Raw genomic sequence first — 21,528 nt, 5'->3', positions numbered from 1 at the left:
GTTTTGAATATCATTAGGCTTCTCTCCTGTGGCAAAGTACCTGATGCTGATTCTATTCCAACTGAGATTTATAAAGTAGTGGGTCCATTGCTCATACAAAAGCTGCCTGAAATTTTCCCTGTTATATGGCAAGAGAAGGTTATTCCCCAGGAGTTCAAGGATGCCTCCATTGCCCATCTCTATAAAGGTAAAGGAAGTAGATTGTCCTGCATCAATCACAGAGGGGTCTCTCTCTTAGTCATTGCTGGCAAGATTCTTGCCAGAGTCCTCCTACAGGCTGATCCTTCAGCTAGAAGATGGAGCCGGCGTGTCTCCAGAAAGGGCAGAGAAATAGTTAATGTGGTGTTTGCTGCCCGACAGCTCCAGGAAAAATGCTAGGAGAAGAACAAAGGTCTGTACACAGTTGTCAACGTGACCGAGTGATGTAGACATATATGTATATATGAAGAATATGTATGTATATGTGTGTATACATAAATTATATACATATATGTACGTGTACACACTGTATGTATACTTACATGTGTGCACGCACATATTGCCAACAAGTATTTCAGTCAGGTATATTTGCATTTGGATATTCTGAAAGTCTAAAAAAAAAACCCTCTGATTTTTTAGGTGGAAATTTTTTTCAGATAAAGTTCATGTACAATAGGTTACCTTTATTCCTCCTGACTGGCATACCTCTCCACCCTCTCCATCCCCACCAAACCTTGTCTTTTTTTCTGGAATCTTCCATGTCAGAAATTTCTATCCCCTTGTTGCACTCCACCAGGCCCCTCTAGCCAAAGTGTGGTAGCTCCTTTCCCATGATGTTAGGGAGTAGAAAATTAATAAGATGTGCCTGAGCAAAACCTGCCCCTCCCTTCAAAACCTCCAACTCCCTGTTTTACCTAGTTACCTTGTTTCCTGAATGAATCCTTGAAAGACCGAGGTGCCTTATTCAAGGAACCAGAGGGAGTAAAGACAACTTGTTGAAATGTGAATGTGCCAAGCCCAGGGAACCATTATAGGACCTTATAGTACCATTGTTGATCCCTCATTCCATATCCTAAAGATCATTATATCAAAGTTCCTAAGATATGTGCAATTTTTAATTGATCTTCCTTCTCCCAAAGACTCTTCCCTCCGCCCCCCCTTACCTCCTAGTATCCTTGACTAACCTGGCCCCTCACTTTACTTCCTTTGCACGGGATTGACCCTCCCTTCCCTCTGGGGTCTCTGGTTAAGCCTGATGCCTTACCTTTTGTAAGTTCATGAGTCAGTAATAAAGACCTACAGCTTTGAGTATCCCTGGCTCATTTGCCTTTTCTGTGCCTTTAAGTCCCAAAGCAACTACAGCAGAGAAGGGTAGATAACCTTCCTCAAGTCAGCTGTTTTCTGACATTTAAAAGTGGATCGCATTGCACAGGATATCAAAACTGATCTATATCCTGCAAACTCTTTTGTAATACTCAGTCTTCCTCAAAAAAAAAAAATCCTTACAGTTAGCACCAGAGCTTAGATCTGTAATATTCAGCAACTTATTTTCAATTAAATTTTGTAAATTGGATGGGGGGAGGAATTTCGATTTTCACCATTGACTTTTCAAAGAAAAGAAATACCCTGGAGAGAGACCTCCAACTGTTCTTGGGAAGAATTACAATAAAATTACACTCTAGGAAACTCTAATAGTCATTAATAATCCTTTATTTAACCATAATGAAGAGAAGAACAAAGGATATACATAGTGTGTTACTTTTGTAAATTCTATTTACCCATACACAGAGAATTAACAAATACACAAAACACATGTTAACAGCACAGATACAAAGTTGTTTCTATCTTGGGCTCTGATATGCTTGGAGCCACTTTTGGTTATTCAATATATTTTGGACCCCCTTTTGTCATGGAATTTCTTCAGGAAAAGATAGGAGGTCCCTATGATGGTAGAAAGGTAAAGGAAAGCAAAGGAACATGTGAATCTCCCATCCCCTACGCAGGGACCATGGAGTAACAGAGTAGCCTATGACACAAAAGTATTGTAAACTAATTATTTCAGCATATATAGTCCTTGCAACTTGTGGCATTTCACAGTCCCAGTATTATGGTGACAAAGGAATACATTCAAAACATTACTTCTCTCTCTCTCTCTCTCTCTCTCTCTCTCTCTCTCTCTCTCTCTCTCTCTCTCTCTGTCTCTCTGTCTCTCTCTCTGTCTCTCTGTCTCTCTTTCTCTCTGTCTCTCTCTCTCTGTCTCTCGTTTTTCAGTAAGTTATAGAATCCTGTTTCATAGACAGTGTTCCTTAGGCCTTCAAAATAGCACAGACATGGAACAGAAACCATAGAGGACAGGAAATGACACAAAGAACTTCCTCTTTGAGCTCCCTTCAATGGTTATCAATACTTGTTCACAATAAGCTGGGGGCAAGGGAGCATAGTATATTAAATGACCTTAGCATATATTTCCAGGGACTTTGTAACTTTACATTAGAATAAAGAGATAAAGCACAAGATACAAAGACAAGACATACTGCATGGAGACTTTGACAAATAAAGAGAACCCTCCAAAGGACAAGTGGGTTCCATGTCTCCTTTCTATATTTGGACTTAGCAGCAGTAAACATTCCAACCATGTTCAAGTCTGATTTCTCCTCAATACATTTTCTTCCTTTTTCATCGGTAGTTTTAGTTGAGGCAATCCTCTGCCTTCAAACTGTCTTCAAAAGTGAGTAACATAGCAAACCAAGTAGTATTTCCTGTATGGATCCTTGCTTGGTAAGATGAGCTGACTGGTGGGTTCCACTGCCAATACAACCCTCTTTTCTTTCTCTTTCTTTGGTGGGAACATGGGAATAGCTCATGTGGGAGGGACAGAGACGCTCATGTGGCTGTATGAATACCTGGTAAGAGATGCCCCTGTGGTTCTTCCATCTTCCTCTTCACCTGCTTCTCCTCTCACTCCTGGAGGGTTTGGACGAGGGCAACAGGAGAAGGTAGATAGGAAGCCGAGACGGAAGCGTTTGTTCATGAAGCAATAGATGATGGGGTTCACACAGGCAGAGGTGTAGGAGAGCAGGAGGATGAAGGAAATGGGAGCTCCAGAGAGGAGCAGCTCAGCAGAGGGAGTGTCATAGGCCTTCCAGGCATTGGCACTGTAGATGGGCATCCAGCAGAGGAAGAAGAGGATCACAATAACAATCAGCATTCGTATCACTCGCTTCTTGGCCATCAGGTTAGCAGCTGAGCTACTGCTCCGTGCTCGGTCAATCTTGACACTGCTGCTGCTGGACAGCTGGTGTAACTCCAGCTTCTTCCTCTTCTTGGATTTCTGCAGGTAGCAGCCATCACCATCTTCATATTTGCTGCTGCTGCCCGTGCTAGATTTCCTTTCTGGGTGTAGAAGTAGGTGCATGTGACTTTCAGGTCTAAACATGCCATGGTTGAGAGAAAGCTTAGAAAGAGTCTCAGGCATAGTACAAGTGGCAGAGGCCAAATTCACACCAAAGGACTGGACATGGAGCTTTGGGCATGCACTTATATGAGTAAGCATGTAGCCCTATGAAGCCTTCAAATTTAAAGCTATGATTTAAATTTGATCGATGAGTATAATGATATCTGATATTATATAACACTTTCTTTCCCCAGATATTTTCACATGTGCTATTTCAGTTGATCCTCACAATACCCAAGGTCAAATGGCTTGTCCAAATCCCTCTGAAAACCCATAATGTATAGTATACAGAACATATTGAGTTTATTCAAATTTTCCCATTTCTGTTGACAGCATCACCATCCTTCCTGTCACCCAGATTTACTACCTTGAAATCAACCTTAACTCTCCCTTTTCCCTGAATCCTCATATCAACTCACACCAGCTCATATCAACAAAAAGTCTTGTCTCTCCTGTCTCCATAGCATCTCTCATCTTTTCCTTTCTCTGATCTCATATAGCATCTAACCTGGTTCAGAATATCTTCACTTCTTGCCTAAACCAATTCAAAAGCTGACTGGTTCCCCTGCCTGTATGTAGTCTCTCCCCTCCAATCCATCCTTCACCCAGCTGCTGAATTGGTATTTCTGAGTTACAAATCAAACCATGTTATCCCTGTACCAAAAATCTTCAATAGTTTTTTATTACCTCTGGGATAAAATTCAAACTCTTCAGTGTAGCATTTAAAACTCTTCTCAGTCTAGCTCCCACCCACCACTTGAGTCTTATTGAATATTTTTGTCCTATGTTCTATGTAAAATTATTTTTAAATTATTTTAATTATTTATTATTTTTTTAATAATAAAATTAATTTAATAATTTAAAATTAATTTAAACAATAAAATTAATTTTATTAATTTATTTAATTATTTGTTATAATTATTTATTTAAATATTTTAATTATTAAAATTATTTTACTCCAGTAAAACTGACCCACTAGGTGTCCCCATTTTATGACATAGCATCTACTGCCTCTATGACTTTGCACAAGCAATATCTATAATACACCGTTTTCTCACCTCTGCCACACAGAATCCCTAGCTTCTGTGATGTGTACTTGAGGTATTACCTTCCATGTAAGGCCTTTCTAAATCCCCCATTCTTAATATTTTCTCACTTGGAATTATTTTGTGTTACTTTGTCTTTAATTGGTACATGTATCTTCCAGTAGGATGTGAACTCTGAGGGCAGGAATCATTTTCTGTTTTTCTTTGTGTCTCCATCTTGCATGGTGCTTTGCATATAGCAAGTTCTTAAAAAAATATTTAGTAAATTGAATTGAATGTGTGGATTAGAATTTAATCCAATAAGCAAAGCATCTCTCTATGCAAAAAACACCAGGTGTTCTGGACTAAGAGATGAATAAGATACAGTTTCCAATCTCAAAGAGCTTATAATCTAGAAGTGAAGGAAAGTCAAAGGCAAAACTGTCCATAATGATTATAAAGATGTGGTGAGTGCATAGAAGAGGCATAAAGTGAGACATCAGCCTAGTGATGGATTGGAGGCGGGGAGGGGCTTCATGAAAGAAGTGCCACCAGAGCTAGGTTTAGAAGGATGGGCATGATGTCAACAGGTGGCCATGCTGGGGGTGAGAGAGAAGGCAGGATATAGCCATTTGCAGGGAAAGGCATAAACTTAAAGGTAGGAAAAGGTGGTCCAAGTTATAGGAATCAAGGGGTTAGTGTATATATGTATTTGCTTAAGTTAGAGAAAACTCAGAGAAATTTGTCATTTTTCAAAGTACACATGTGATTAATAGTTACCTCTGGAAGATTTCCTCTGGCTGGCATCAAACTTTATTCCTCGATATAGTTCCAAAGAGATTAATCCATATGCTACCGTCATCACAATTCCAGGAATAAGAAAGAGGATGAGAAGCAGGAATGTGTGCCTAGTGAAGCCATAAAGAAGTTCATGAGACATCAAATAGCAGCCATTCCTAATGGTTCCTATTGGCTTTTTTCTCTCCACAGTGACCCAGATTGACATTTATGGGGGCAGCTGATGGCAAAGTAGATAGAGCCCTGGAGTTGGAGTTAGGAAGATCAGAGTTCAAGTTTAGCCTTAGATGCTTACTAGCTGTGTGACCATAGACTAGGCACTTTCTGTCTCAATTTCCTCTTCTGTAAAAATAGGGATCTACCTCCCAAGAACAATCTTCCTCCTGGGGTCATTGTGAAGATGAAATGAGATATTTGCAAAGTGCTTGACCTAGTGCCTGGCACATAGTAGGGGCTTAATAAATGCTTGTTAAAAAAATTTTCTTAATTAGGAGTCCAAACACATTTTGTTTCCCCTACTATAAATGGGACCCTCCTAATTTTACTTGCTGTACTTTATACCTATGGCTATTTCCTGGTAATGCCTTGAATAACCAGCATGCTTGGAATGGGGTGTTTTATTTCATAGAACTTTTTTGGTTAATTAAAGGTTAAGCAAAACCATCCTCCATACTTTTTTTTGTAGCATATGATACAATGTATGAATACAATTTCTTGCCTCGGTAAATGTAGGATAATTGATATAAATGAGCCTTTTATTGATAATTAAGGACCTTTCCGGGGATCAGGATTATAATTCTGAACACTAGTGCTCAGTGTACAAGACTGTCAATGTAGGTAAAGAAGATATATGTATTAGGGATGAAGCTATACTGATCCCTCTTTTTTTTTTTTTTTGCTTTTTTTGGGGGGGAAGGGCAATTGGGCTTAAGTGACTTGCCCAAGGTCACACAGATTGATCCCCTCTTTTTAAAAAACCCTTCATTTCTTTTTGTGCCTCTTTCTCTTAAAAATTAAATGCTTCCTATTTCCCCCCTTCAAACCACCCCCCAACACTCCTATTCTGTTTGAGTGCTTTGGTTGGTGATATTCCAGTTAATTGAGTTTGATTCTACTTGATTTAAGTATTATAGCTTTAGCAGTACAGCTGATGGTCATCATGGTATGTGTTCTGTGTCTTTATGAATCCAAGTTCCTGTTTAAGAATGGGAGAGAAATAAACACTGAAGAGTCTGACCAAGGCTGAATGGAATGGAAGTTATCTCTAATTCTGTAGGAACAAAAGAACCTTGCTATTGCTGTACTTTGAAATTTATGTTTATAGAAATGTAAAATATTTTTGTATGTTTATGGAAATATAAAATGTTTACTTGAAGAAAGAATGGAACAGTTCAATCAAGTTAACTTCAGGTTTCAGAACAGCCAGTGTTGATTATAATAATAGGAAAAATGAACAGGAACATCTCTTGCTTTAATGATGCTGAAGAAATAAACACATCTCATTACTGGCTCATAACATTTTTGTTAATTCCTTGTCCAGGATAGCAAGCATGCATTTCTTCTTCAGATAGAGTCTTTCAAAGAGCCTTCCCCTAGGATTCTCTGGTTTTCTTGAAATAGTTCTGTGGCTATAATATTATGCTCAAAATTTGTCTAATTACAAAAGCAATAGTCATTTGTCCCAAATAAGACGGAGGAATCAAATGCCTCATTAGGGAAGTCAGAGTGCCTCAGTAGCAATATAATAGTGAAATTGACTACAGATTTAGATTGAGGGTTTTAACATAGCTCTTACCTTGCCACAAACCACACACACAGCCCCTTTGATCTTGGTTTTCTCAGGCATAGGATGGCATACTTGTCAAAGTGATGCTGCCTGAACAAAGCTATGCATTCTCTAAACAAATTGGAATCCTGAAGAACAGCAGGTCTCTCCTTTACAAGTCTGGTCCTTTAAATCACTTGCCATTTTGTATGGTACGGGTGAAAGATGAGGACATAAAATTGTCAAGGGCATATGATGGCTTAGCCATCTCTCTTCAACTGGACAATCACATTTTGCTAAGATTCCCCACCAACCCTTGGAAACATCCCTGATGTTTGTAACATAATTTTTTTCCCCAGTGATGTTTAGTTGAGAAGAGAAGAACTTTGGAGGACTAGGGGTAAGGGAAGCAGAAGAGGAGGTGCTAAACCAAGCTTTACATAATATCTGAATCTCTAGGGCACTGATTCTGAAACGATCTTTGGGAAAGATGGTCCCTGCTTGATTTTTAACTTTGGTTAGAGAATCTTAGGGTCCTAGGGAAGCCATTCAGTTCATCTTCCTGACTCTCAGCATAGCCACATTTAAACCAGCCCAGAAAGAAACTTGTCTATCCTTTCTCAAAAAACAAAAACACATTTCAGAGGAAGGCAGGCACCCAAACTCACTTGGGTTCTGCCCTCCCTCCAGTGTTTACCAAGTACATGTTTTCAACAGTACGATATGATATGATATCAAACTGTAAAACAACTTACCAGGACTGTTGCATAACATCACTTGGCAACAGAAAGCGACACATATTAGCTGTCTGGTTGTTGTATTTGGTAAAGGGAACCAAGTTGCTGTAAATCGGATATGGCGACATGATGGTAAAGGAGAGACACCAAGTAGCAGTAATCACCTTCAATGCATGGGACTTTGTCTGCCAGACCCTTGACTGCAAGGGCTTGCAAATTGCACTGTATCTCTCTAGAGATATGGCAACGAGATTGAAAGTGGAAACACTGACGGAGATGCCTAGGTGTGGAACAAAGAAGTAGGTTAACTTGGTCCTGAACTTTAGTATCCCCTATATGCTTAGACAAAGAATCCAGGGATGGGTATCACAGAAAGTAAAGGAATTTACCTGCAAACACAGAGATCATATTTAAAAGTGGAATGGGCCCCTCTCATTTTATAGGTGAGGAAAATGATGAGTAGAAAGATTAAGTGTCACATGATCAGAGCCATACAAGGTAAATATCAAGCAAAGATTCAAATCTGGGCCGTATACCAGCTTTGAACTACACCGCAGGGCTTTCTTATATCTCTTCTAAAAGGAAAAATGCCTGCTGAACATTTATTGTTCTTTATTTAACTTATTCTAACTTCCAGTGGGCATGAAGGTAGCCATTGATTAACTACTACAGGGATAAAATACCTACCCACAAAGCAAAAGTGACTTTTAAGCAACAGGAGGAAATGTTTGTGTGTTTGTTCACTTGGAAATTCTAGGTAGATCAAATTTCAAATAATTCTTCCTTTAATTTTAAGTATTAACTATTGAGTCTACAATGGATTATAAAAGCAAAAACATGTAGAGAGTCTAAAAACTTTGGAATTCTGGGTTCAATTTGTGGCTTGAGTTTGACATGCTTAAAGGCTCTTAGGTAAGATTAGGTAATGATTCCAAAGTACTGAATATGAATCTATGTTTTTCAAAATGTTGTTGGGCATAATAAAAAAAACTTAAAGAATCATGGTTTTACATGATTCAACTTTTACTTTAATTCATTTTTTTTTCCCCTGAAAAGCTCTTACTAATTTAAAATTTGCTGATTTAAAAAATTTAGCCTAGGGCAATGGAGCTCCTTTAAGATATTTGTTTTGGGAATTGAGCTGATACTCACCTTATGAAACCCATTGTGATCTAACAGTATTCTATTTTAGAAAGATGATACAGTTGAGGAAATGCGGTCTAGTTTACAATATAATCACCTCTTTGTTTCCCAGGTATCTGCTGTCACTCTAGGGACAGCCCACAGGTATGTGCCTCATTTTAATATTTTTTGTCTGCTATAGTTAGGTTTACTTGAGCAAAGCTATAATAATAATAATCTCTTATCTTAACATCACACTTGAAAATATCCATGATTTAATTGCAATTGTTTTTTTCCTGCCTTGCAAGACAGTCATTTATCATCATTTTGTTAGTGCAGACTTCAGCTCTGTTGATTATGGCAGAATTAAGGCTTTTAAGATTCCTGGTGTCCCCGAACTCTCTTGGCATGATACAGCACAGCAAAGTTTACAGATTTGATGGCGCAGTCCCTACCTTTTTAACTGAAGAGACTAGTTGAGGGAGAGATGGATTGAGAAGTGAACACTAGACCAAGTCTCTTAAATGTGTTTATTCCAGTTTGAGAGAATCCTAGCAGTGAGCAAAATCAGGGCTGCTTATTAGAACCTCTCACACAATTCTTTTCTGATGGACGTGGGCAGGCTCAGACAGCCCACCTTATTATGAGTGTCCTCCCTACACTCAGAAGTATATATTTGACTTTCCAACTAGGCTTGGACAGCTTCCCTTCTCACTTCTTTCTTGGAATGGTCCTGGAGGACTTAGAAGAATCTGGAAAATGAACTCTGAGAAAGGAACCTACAAATATACACATACACACACATAAAATGTTTTATTCTAATGCCCCCACTCAAAAAACCACCAAACAAATCTATTATTTAAGTTTTGAATAGATAGACATGCAGTCAAGAAGGCACTTCCCTTGAAAGGTATGGAGCAACGAGGAGCTATAGGAAGCCTTTGGGTGCCGTTATTGTTGTTTTAAGAAAATAGAAAAAAGAATAAAATGAGTGTTTTCCACTTTTATTTGTTTAATTATTTCTATTTTCAGTGAATAGGATGGACATACTGCAAGGTCTTAAAAGTCCTTCCTTCCCCTGTACTCATACATTCCCAGGCAGCTAACATTCAAACAGCTGCCTTGACTCCTATCCCATTTAATCACTTTCTCCCCCTTGGGCAACCAGCTTTTCTCCAGAACTGGCCAAGTGCAATGTGATGATGTTTAGGGTGAGCTAATGAAATGTTGACATAAAGCCACTTACCCATGAAATAAGAGGTGGTTTTACAGACAGCACTCCCAAAAATAAAATCCTTGAGCAGGTGAGGAATTAGGTTGAATGGCATACAGAAGAGACAGAGCATGAGATCGCTGACAGCCAGGGAGAGCAAAAATATGTTAGTGACTGTCCTCATCCTCTTGTTTCGGATCAGTACGGTGATCACCAGGGTGTTCCCCAGGATACTGAGCAGGAATATCAGGGAATATAAGAGAATCTGCACCGCTGGCTGCCAGTTTACTGTGTCACAATAAAGAAGCAGAGCCATCAAAGACTGTAAGAACAGGACATTAAAGCTTTGTACCCCAAGTGAGCCCAGACTTTCTATTTCCTACTTGGCTTTTTTTTTGGTAGGGGTATTAATTCCATAAATCACTGAACCAATGCATTTATCCTTGTACTTCTAATACTTTTTTTGAAAACTAAACAGAGAAAGCTTAGGGATGAGCTTGGATCCAAAAGGTTCTTTTGGGAAAGAATCATTTTGGGAAGCACTTCTCAGGAATGAGCCATCTCAAATGAACAGTGGTGGCATTTTGTTTCCAGCTTCCTGAGCATTATTTATCACAAATCATTTCTTCACCTCATGCTTGGGTAAAGAAAGTCAGACTGTTAATGCGGAACAGAATAATTTCTTTAAGCTTGTAACTTTAAGCATTTACATATTCTCAGTCCTGCCAGTTTTTAACATTCTTTCTATGGCCCCCACCCCATTTTCTCTCCCTGAAATTATTAACATTAATTTGCAATTCTTTAATCTAGAAAAGCAAGGAAATATGGATATTTATTTGGCTTTTCTGTTTCTCTTCCAAACTTCTAACAAAAAATAACAATTTGAAAAGACTTCATCTAGCCTAGTCTTAAAGTATCCTTTTATTCCTGGGCTGATAATTTCTCCCTTCAAATTAATACTCCTGAAAAACAGATCTTTGGTACTTACCTTTGGAAGGACGAGGTGGATCCAAGCAGAAAAATGTCTCATTTTCAAGTCCAAGTTCACAGGGAGGAGTAATATTACTGCCATTCATAAATAGACTATCAACTATATCCATTCTTTTCTCTCTCCAGCTTACCTGTCTTCTAAAAGGAATTAAGAATGTGTGTAGAATTACTCTCTATTCATTCCTATAATGATTAAAAATTCTTCCCAAATAAAATCTGCCTGGGAAAGGCAGAGATGAATTAATTTCCAGGTAAGTGCCTTCTCAGCCATTCCTAACGGTTATTCAGTTCAGGCTGAAAAACATTTGTACTAGTGTCAGAGGAGGCAGACATATGAAAGCACAGCTTGTACACTCTACCTTCTCAATACTCCTCCTCCCTATTCCAGGGGCTAGTCTTAGGGTTATAAGCATACTAGCAACTGATTGCAAAGTTAACCCTTTCTGGGGTGGTGGTGGTTTTTAAAAATATGCACCCATGCACACACATACACACACACACTCATACACACACATCAATACAGTTAAGTACCTCTGTGTGTATGCGAACCTGCTTTTGTCCCAGGCAATAAACAGAATCAAGCCCAACTAGGATATTTCAGACAGGAACAATTAACAAGGTAATAGATACTATAATGCAGACCATCAGAAACAAAGAACATTGGGCAGCTACATTTCTAGCTCCTCATACAGAAGCAATTAGTGCCTTTTAGCTTTGGAATTCTGCCCAGTTGTGTTCGGATACAACTGTATGGCTGGTTAAATTGCTGGAACCCACAGTGTTAGTCCTCAGGGACTACGCCCTTGTTAACCTGAAAGTTCTCTCTGGGAGACCAGAGTCTACATTTCCCTATGTACACAGGGTCTCTTGCTGCAACAAGCTGTCAGGTGCAAGAAAATTCCTACTTTGTAGCCTCTTTGTGAAATATGGTTTTGTTTTAATATAGTACTACATTGTGATATAAGGACAAGCAGAAGTCATTTAACAGATTATTTCTTCAGCGTGGAAAAGCAAATCAGTGCAACAGAGGCTTAAATAAAAACCCCGGCTAAACCCCCTACGTCCCCAATACGAAACAATGACTGCAGTCTACAATTTGTTTGCCCAGAGACCTCTTTGGTGATTTGACCAAACATAAAATCGTTTCATTTCCTTTTTTGGTTCATTTTACGTTGAGCAAGTTGTTATTCTTTGTTTTGACCATGTCATACATACAAGAAAGAGTTGTGATTTAAAGGAATTCAGGGACTTAGTACCTAAGTTCTAGAGAATTGCTTGGGACCCATAAAGGTTAAATGACTTGTCCAGAGCTACACAGATGGGAGGAGTCTAAGGCATGAAGTTGGCTTTGGTCTTCTTGACTTCAAGTTCATCACTCTTTTCAGTAAGTCACACAGTCTCCATCAATATTCTTGAACTTTACGATCAATATACTTATTATATTTATAATCAATATTCTTGAACAATATGCTTTAAAAAAAATAAACAACCCAGCCCTGTGATTTCATTGAATTTTGGATAAGGAAACTCCTACCAGCACAGATCATCAGCTATTATATAATTGATTGTATTAGAGACTTGCCTGGAGGCCCTGAGACATTGGGTGATTTGTCTAGGATGAAATGCTAGTGTATTTCAGAATATGACTCCAATCCATAGCACTTACTCTGTATCTACCCTACCATACCGCTTCATACATACTATTGAGGAAATCAGGGAGGTGCTTTGGGATCACCAATCCAGCTAGCACCTTTATTAGGAAGGCAAAACAGGAAGAATAAGATGAATGCATCCTCATCCAGCAAAGGGGAAGATGGAGTAGCTACCTTTTCTTTGAAATCCGGAAACTTCGTGTTGGAAAGCTTAGTTTCAGTTTCTGTAGCACAGAACCATTCTGATGCAGGGACTGGTTAACCTGTTTAGGAATACGCTTGTGGTTGCTGTTTCTCCTCCCTCCTGCTGAGCTTATTGTCACTTCTGCATGTTACCCTTACAAGTCAACTGCAACGTATAAATCAATTGACTACGGCATTCAAATTTGGATTTTGATTTATACTTTTGGGGTATTCAAATTTAGATTTTGTTTTACTATTGGGGGACATGAGGGTTTGGATTTTAGTGTATATTTGTCATTCAGTTAGACCCTCCTAGTGCCGTTGTGACCAGCAGATATAGCCAAAGGCTATGCACAAGGTATTCATTGACCAACTTAGATTTTTTTCAGAGCCATGTACAGAAGATAGAAGCAAGATAGAAGAAGAGAAGCAAGGTAAGGTCATTGAGGATGAATACAGAAGAGCAACATGGTCCTGTGATAAAGGCATCAGCAATACTAAAGTCCAAAACAAGCTAAGGCTTGTGTTGAATACTAAGGACAACAAAAAGAGATTTTGAAAAAGTAGATTTTAGTTTTTTACATCAGCTACATTCACTGTATATTCCTCCTCTTCCATCCCTTCCAGAGGCTCATCCCTTACAACTATAATTTTTTTAAAAGAGGAAAAAACCCAATTTCATAAAACCAAACAATTCACTGAAAAAAAATCTGATGTTATAGGCAATGTTTTAGAACTGTGGGCTCCCCATTTCTGTAAATACAGATGCAGCATTCCTTCACTAGCAAATGATTTCTATGGCAATTACTGAAGTGAGCAGCAAACTAATCAAGGCACGTAATACATGTCTCTTCTCCATTTTTAACTAATTCATCACATATGAACTATGCTTTTAATAAATATGGTACCAGTTTTTCCTATTTGTTGCAAATATGATAATGTTAAAAGATAATTCCATATTGCTCACTCAGTCAGAATGGTCTTAGTAACTCCTTTAGAGCAGGGGGAGATGTCTTCTCATATCTCTTCCTTGGGGCTGACCTTGATCTTTATAAATTCCATAACATTCTATGTCAATTGTTTTGTGGTTGTGGTTCTTTCAATTTACATTATTGTAGTCAATAATATTATTAGAGGCAGCTAGGTGGCCCAGTGGATAGAGTGCTGGGCCTGGACTCAGAAAGATCTAGTTTAAATCTGGCCTCAGATACTTACTAACCATGTGACCCTGGACAAGTCACTTAACCACTGTCTGTCTCAGTTTCTTCAACTGTAAAATGAAGATAATAGCACCTGCCTCACTCAGTTGTTGTAAGGATCTCATTGATTTCTGCCACGGTTGGTTCTTAGCAGATTCATGAAGAGGTAAAGCTTGTCTGTGGCACCTTCTCATGTCTTCCTTCACATTCTGGTGTCCTTGTCTCTTCCTGGCAACAGGGCCTTGTTCTTTGTTAGGTTTCAAGTATTCCTTGATAAAATGAAGGCTGGCACCAGCCCTGAAATCACAACATGTAGGTAACCACTTTGACCTTTGAAAGGCCAGTCCTGATCCCTGCTTTGATAAGAGCTGGGATTCTGCAGGAAAGAAGGTTTCTAGGGGACTAGATGAGGCTGGATTGGCAAACGCCTCTAGGTCACTAAAATCATGAGGTGTGACTGAATTATTGCTTTTGGAAGTGAGGAAACTCATATCTTATCACAACCCTTTTAGAAGTGCCTGGCCAGCATCTGTGGACATCCAATGTTTCCATTTGCTATTTTGGGATTACAAGAGCAACTTAATCCATTAAGCAGTCTAAAAGTGAAAGCTATTGGGAAATACAAGTGCCCTAAAATTTTTAAGCACCATAATACTGATTTGGCCTAATTAATGAGAAGAGTGGGGCTAATACTTCACTCTTAATCTCAAGCTCTTCTGGCTCTCCCTATATCTCTATAAATTAAAGAGATAACCTCAGATTAGATTTTGTTAATGTTTATGATTTCCACATCTGTCACTAACACAAAGTTAAGGTTTGCCATCAGATGATCTTAACCTATCAGTGAACAGATATTTTTTAAGTACCTGATTTGTACCAGGAACTGATCTGTTCTGGAGATAGAAAAACTGTAAGAGAAGTATTAATTCCTGTCCTGTAGGAGCTAACATTCCAAGTAAATAACGACATGCACATATAAAGGTATATGCAAAACAGATATGAGGAAACCTGGTGGAGAATATGGGAGTTGGGACAGGGAGGAAGCACTGGCACCTGGGGGAACAGGAAAAGGCCGGTGCAGAATATGGCGTTTCAGACTAATCTAGAAGGAAAACTAGAGATTCCAGGAAGCAGGGGGAGAAGGGAGTACATTCTAGGCATGAGGGATGATGGAGCTATCCCTTGTGACAAACAGCAAGAAGGCCGGTTTGACTGGCCCATAGAATGCATATAGGAGAATAATCCATCAAAAAACATTTATTAAGACCCTGTGCTATTGGCTGGGTGTTATACACTAAGCCTAGAAAGATAGGATGAGGCCAAGTTAGGAAAATCTTTAAATGTCAATACAATGAAATTTGTATTTGAGTCCAGGGAACCATTGGAGTTTACAGAGTGTAAGAGTGACATGGTCAGACTTGCATTTTAAGAAAAACATTTTGGATGGATAGGAGTTGAGAGGCACCTGAGGAAAGGAGACCAAGAAATTGATCAACCAGTTAAGAAGTTATTGCAATAATACAGGTGAGAGGTGTGAATGAAGAGGAGGCATACATAGAAGAAGATTTGGAAACTAGTGGAAGATGTGGAAAGAATGAGAATTCTGAGTGAGGAATCAAAGATGACACCCAACTTGTAAAACCTAGGTGACTGGAAGAGTGGTGATGCCCTCAATGGAAAAAGGGGACACTTGGAAGAAGGATGAGCTTAGGTGAATGATGCTGTTTTGTCACATTGAAACATCAAGTTTGAAGTATCTAATGGGCAATTGAAGATGCAGGATGGGAGCTTAGGAGGGAGAGTGGGGTAAGGGGAAGGGAATGAGTATTTATAAAGTGCCTATTACGTGTCAAGCCCTGTGCTATGTGCTTTAAGATTGTTATTGGGGGAGGCTAGGTGGCACAGTCAATAGAGCACCAGCCCTGGAGCCAGGAGGACCTGAGTTCAAATCTTGTCTCTGACATTTTACACAAAAGCTAGCCATGTGGCCTTGGGCAAGTCACTTAACCCCAACTGCCCTCCAAAAAAAAAAGGTTGTTATCACATTTGATCCTCCCAGCTCTGGGAGGCATATGCTAATATTATCCTCATCCTACAGATGAGGAAAGTGATGCAGGCAGAGGCTAAATGACTTGGTCTGAGTCACCCAGCTAGAAAGTGTCTGAGGTCAAATTTGAACTCAGGTCTTCCAAATTCCAGGTCCAGCAGTCTATAGAAAGAATTATTAAGCCCATGTTTGCTAATGAAGTCACCAAGTGAGAAAGAGAAAAAGGAGAAGAGAAGAGAACCTTGGGAGTTACATAAATGATGACCTGGGGAAGGAGTCTGAGAAGGAGTGGTTAGACAGGTAAAAGAAGAATGAAAAGAAAGGTGACCATAGACAAAAGAGGATATCCAGGAGAAGGTGGGCAGCTTCAAGTGCCCACCAAAAGATGGAGAAGGACAATGATTGAGAAAAGGACATAAAATTGGCAAACAGTCTTTGGTAACTGTGGAGAGAGTAGCTTCAGTTGAGTGATGCAATCAGAAACCAGGCTTCAATGGGTTGAATAGTGAATGAGAGAAGAGACAATGAGTAGAGACAGCTTTTTCAAGGAGTTGGACTGAAAAAAGGATGAGAGAGATAAGACTCTAGCTTGAGGGGAATGATAGGATTTAAGTGAGGTTGTTTTTTTTTCTTTTTTAGTCTTTATTAATTTGTTTGTTAACTTTTAGTTTATAAGATTCAATTCCACAATTCCTTGAGTTTCTAATTTTCTCTCCCTCCCTCCCCTCCCCCCCCACATGACGGCATACAACCAAGTATAGGATCTGCAAATACTTTCACATTAGACATTAGTCAGGTTATAAAGAGGGTTGTATCAGATGGAATGAAAAATGGTAAAGAGGAAACAAAACCAAACAAGAAAAAGAAAAAGATCAGGTAGTTTGCTTCACTCTGGATTCAAACTCAGTCCTTTCTAGTTCTTTCTCTGGATGTAGACATCTCTCTCCATCATGAGTCTTTTGGGATTGACTTACATCACTGCATTGCTGAGAAGAGTCCAGTCTATCAAAGTTGGTCATCACACATACGTTGTGTCTGTAATTGTGTACAAATTTCTCCTGGCTCTACTCTTCTCACTCAGCATCAGTTCATATAAGCCTCTCCAGGTAAATATGAAGTCCATCTGCTCCTCATTTCTTATAGCACAATAGTATTCCATTACATGCATATACCACAACTTGTTCAGCCATTCCCCAATTGATGAGCATCGCCTTAATTTCCAATTCTTTGCCACCACAAAAAGAGCTGCTATAAATATTTTTGTACATATGGGTCTTCCTCCCACTTCTATGATCTCTTTGGGATGTAACCCTAGAAGTGGTATTGCTACGTAAAGGGTATGAAATTATTTATAGCCCTTTGGGCATAATTCCAGATTGCTCTCCAGAAAGGTTGGATCAGTTCACAACTCTACCAGCAATGCATTAGTGTTCCAATTTGCCCACATCCTCTCCAGCATTTGTCATTTTCCTGTTTTGTCATCTTAGCCAATCTGCCTGGTGAGATGTGGTACCTCAGAGTTGTTTTGATTTGCATTTCTCTAATCAATAGTGATTTAGAGCATTTCTTCATATGCTTATAGATATCTTTAATTTCTTCCTCTGAAAACTACCTGTTCATATCCTTTGACCATTTATCAATTGGGGAATGACTTGTATTTTTATAGATTTGACTCAATTCTCTGTATATTTTAGAAATTAGTCATTTATCAGAGACATAGGTTGTAAAATTCTTTCCTAATTTCCCACCTCCCTTTTAATCTTGGTTACATTGGCTTTGTTTGTACAGAAGCTTTTCAATTTAATGTAATCAAAATTATCCATTTTGCATTTTATAATGCTCTGTAATTCTTGTTTAGTCATAAAGTCTTCCCCTCTCTACAAATCTGACAGGCAAACTATTCCTTGCTTTCCGAGATTGCTTACAGTATCAATGAGGTTGGTTTTTTTAAGAATGTGGGAAAACTTTAGTGTATTGGTAGCCATCAGGAAAGAGCAAAATTCAAGATGAGAAAGACACAGACAAGAGATACAAAGAGACAGACAGACAGAGGATGAACATGGGGACGATCTTTTGGATTGGGATGGGAGAGGATAGGACCAAAGGTACATCTAGAGAGTAGGTCTTCATGAGAAGGGCCACTTTTTCATCTGAGGTTAGAGTATAGGGTCGGGGTGGGGTGGGGGGGATAGAGTAAAAGAATATATCTTAGGAGGCAAGTTACACATAGAATAATAAGATTTAGTTTTGGAAGGATGACTACATGTCACCAAGCTCCTCAATAGAATGTAAGGTCATCTAGAACAGAGACTTTTTTCTTTGTCTTCTCTGTAGCTACCATAGTGCCTAAGACAGCATCCTTGATAAATGCTTGTTGGGTTGAATAGATTTGAATTTCATGGATGAGGAAAATGAGATCTAGAGAGACTGTGTCTTGCCTTAAGTAACACAGTGAGTTAGTTTCAGAGCTTGCAGTAGAACCCAGGTCTGTTGTTTCAATTCACTTGTCATGACTGTCCAGTGATCCTTCCTGCCCAACGAAAGAATCCCTTTTATGACATCTCTGCTAACATCTCCATTCTGCTTCTGCGCATACACTTACAATGATGGGGAGCTCATTACTTTATAAGGCAGTCCATTTCATTGTTGATGAACTCCATTAGTACACTTCTCCTTAAGCTGAGAAAAAAGTCTGTTTATAATTCACAACCACTCATCTTAGTTCTGCCCTCTAGAACTATATAAAACAAATCTATTCTCTGTCTTTTACAACATCACCCTTACAATAGGAAATAGAAAAAAAAAAACATTTCTGATTTTAGTTTATTTTTTAAAAACCAGATCTAGTCAGTGTTTCGAAAATGAAATTGTTATCCCAGCAGGGAGATATTTCAATGGAAACTAAATCTGTTTTCATTACAAGTTTTTTTAAAGAAATTTATAAAAATTTTTTTAACAGAGTCTCAACTTAGACCCTACCCATCTTGTTTTCTTGCCTTTTCCCTGTAACATTACAAACAAAAAGTTTCTTAACAAAACAAAAAGTTTCTTAACAAAAAAAAAATGCCATTCAAGGACTATTGATAGAATTCAATAAGCTTTCTTTTCTTCCTTCCTTTCATATTCTCTCTCACAAATCTTACCTACCATTTGCCACTCCAATCCAAATACATGGCTTTGCCTCTTCTTTGATCATGTGTCATGTTATCATAATGAGCTTCCCTCCTTCTTTACTCTTCCAAATGCTTGTAATCTTCTTTACCTGAAGCTCAATTCATCAGTCATTTCTTAGGTGCCAGCTATATTGAATACACTGGGCAAACAAAGCCCTCACTTGGTATTGTGGAAGGAGTGATGGATGTGTAGTAGGAGAAACAGGTTCACATCCCAGCGCTGCTGCTAGCTTTTTCTGTTACCTTCAGCAAGTCACTTTAGCACTCTAGACTTCTTTCCTCATTTTTTGATGATGGATTAGATATTTTTGTGTCCTTTGGCAATCTGGGGTAGACTTTGGCTTCTCAGAATGATGTTTTTAAATACATAAAATAAAACATATAGGATTATAAAGGTGGCCCCAGCTTCTCTGATGGCAGTTTCATTATTGATAATTATAGTAAGTCCCTGGTATATGAAGCCTGGACCTCCCAGAGTTGATAGGTGCCTGAGGCCAAGGGAGTAGCCAAATTCTTGATGCCTTACTGACCAAACACATCTCCAGATGCAGGGGGGAGAGCCAAGTTCTACTCTGTCCTTGTTGCATATCCTTATTTTATTAGGGCAAAGTAAACATCTTTTGTAAAATGTTCAGTGACTTGCAAGTGCCTCATTTTGTCCCAATATCGAACCTGAACTAGGAGGATGCTGGAATTAAGAGTTATGCCTACAGTAAACTGAAACCAATTATATTGAAGTACAGTCATCAAGATACTCAACAACAACACAAGTTCATAAACTCCAGGTTAATTGATCACTAGATAAACTCTAAGGTTTCTTTTAGCTCCAAATCTATGATCCTATGAAATATTCCCTGCCATCAAGGAACTTACAATATATGGTTTAACTTATTGTAGGGTCGGATAGGTAGCCATTTTACTAATGTGATTTCTTAGGCTTGGAAGAAGGCTCTTCTATGCTCCAAAAAATTTTGTCATGGTCACATTCTGCTCTGTAGCATGTATTCAATTGGAAGCTCCTTGAGGGCAAGAACTTCGTCTTTTTCCATCATTATATTCCAAGCACCTAGCATGACACCTTACACCTATGTTTAAAGTTTGTTGAACTGGATGATCTGTGGGCTCATTGAAACACCTTTGTTGGTGTTTTTCTTTGACCCAAGCCCTTCCCCAGTCCCTTAATCACTTTATCTTCCTTGCTTCATTAAAACTATCTTTTTTCTTACTCTCTTCTACTGCTTGATAGCACTTGATGAGTGAAGATAACCAAATCTAAAGTGTTCTATAAATGTTAGTCATTAGCTATGATTAGCTATTATTCATCAAGAGGTTTGCATCACGATTGTGCAGTAGGTGAAAGGCTTTGGACTTGAAGTCTGGGCCAATCTCTTCTCTGTGGTTACTATATGACTTTAGGCAAATCACTTAACCTTGTGCAGTCCCAATTCGCTGTGGCCAAGAAAGAAAGGGACTAGAAGGTGTCTATTCTTCTGGTTTTAAGGGAAGAAGGACACAAGCATCTATTTTTTAAGTACTTTCTATGAACCTAGCATTGTGCTAAGCTCAGAGATGATAAATATAAGCAAAAAGTAAGACAGTTCCTGCCCTCAAGGTTTTGATTCAATTAATCAACATATATTAAGTGCGACAGTATACCAGGTACTCATTATTCGGTTGTAGCTGACTCTTCATGGCCCTATGGACCATAATGTCTGTGGGGTTTTCTTGGCAAAGATACTGGAGTGGTTTGCCATTTCCTCCTCCAGGGATTAAGGCAAACAGAGGTTAAGTGACTTGCCCAGAGTCATACAGCTAGTATGCATCTGCGGCTAGATTTTTGGACTCAGGTCTTCCTGACTCTAGTTCTAGCACTATGTCCGCTGAGACTTCTAGCTGCCCCAACAAAAAGAGACAAATGACAGTCCCTGACCTCAAGAAGTTTAAAATTTCCTTAGGTCTCTTGGAGGAGCAGGGGTGGGAAAAGAAAGGTATTCAGTGTATACTCTAGATGTGGAAAAGGGCTGCTACTTATTTCCTTCACACAAAAGAAAGCTAAATATAAAAGGCTCTAACAAGTGCACATGAACTGCTTGCTTAAAGGAGCAGCTGTAGCCACATAACTAATGCTTTCGTTTGATGATATTGAAATTAAAAGATTAAAACGTGAGGTGATTTGCAGGACTACTGCACA

At 38.8% G+C, this 21,528-nt stretch overlaps 1 protein-coding gene across 1 annotated transcript; it reads right to left on the bottom strand.

Annotated features, from left to right (window-relative positions):
- Window positions 1–2,839: 2,839 nt before the first annotated feature.
- Window positions 2,840–11,457, bottom strand: CCKAR (cholecystokinin A receptor). Its single transcript, XM_069073768.1, has 5 exons — window positions 11,082–11,457; window positions 10,127–10,381; window positions 7,777–8,038; window positions 5,239–5,366; window positions 2,840–3,372 (listed from the first exon to the last, which is right to left on the bottom strand). Exons 1-5 carry the CDS (start codon window positions 11,191–11,193, stop codon window positions 2,840–2,842), a joined length of 1,290 nt encoding a protein of 429 aa, XP_068929869.1. The 5' UTR covers window positions 11,194–11,457.
- Window positions 11,458–21,528: the final 10,071 nt, after the last annotated feature.

Source organism: Petaurus breviceps, unplaced genomic scaffold, assembly GCF_028583685.1.
Source record: "Petaurus breviceps papuanus isolate PSGF00001 unplaced genomic scaffold, PetGlider_PUasm1.0 140, whole genome shotgun sequence".
Taxonomy (NCBI): domain Eukaryota; kingdom Metazoa; phylum Chordata; class Mammalia; order Diprotodontia; family Petauridae; genus Petaurus; species Petaurus breviceps.
The sequence above is the reverse complement of the archived record's forward strand: the minus strand, read 5'-3'. Positions and strand labels throughout refer to the sequence as shown.

What these genes read in the sequence shown, in the direction of transcription:
- CCKAR (XM_069073768.1), bottom strand. Translation starts at nt 11,193, where the DNA reads ATGGATATAGTTGATAGTCTATTTATGAATGGCAGTAATATTACTCCT. An exon ending in GATGTTATGCAACAGTCCTG is followed by an intron (nt 5,367 to 7,776) that starts GTAAGTTGTTTT and finishes TGGCTTCACTAG; the next exon opens with GCACACATTCCTGCTTCTCA. An exon ending in CCAGAGGAAATCTTCCAGAG is followed by an intron (nt 3,373 to 5,238) that starts GTAACTATTAAT and finishes TTCTACACCCAG; the next exon opens with AAAGGAAATCTAGCACGGGC.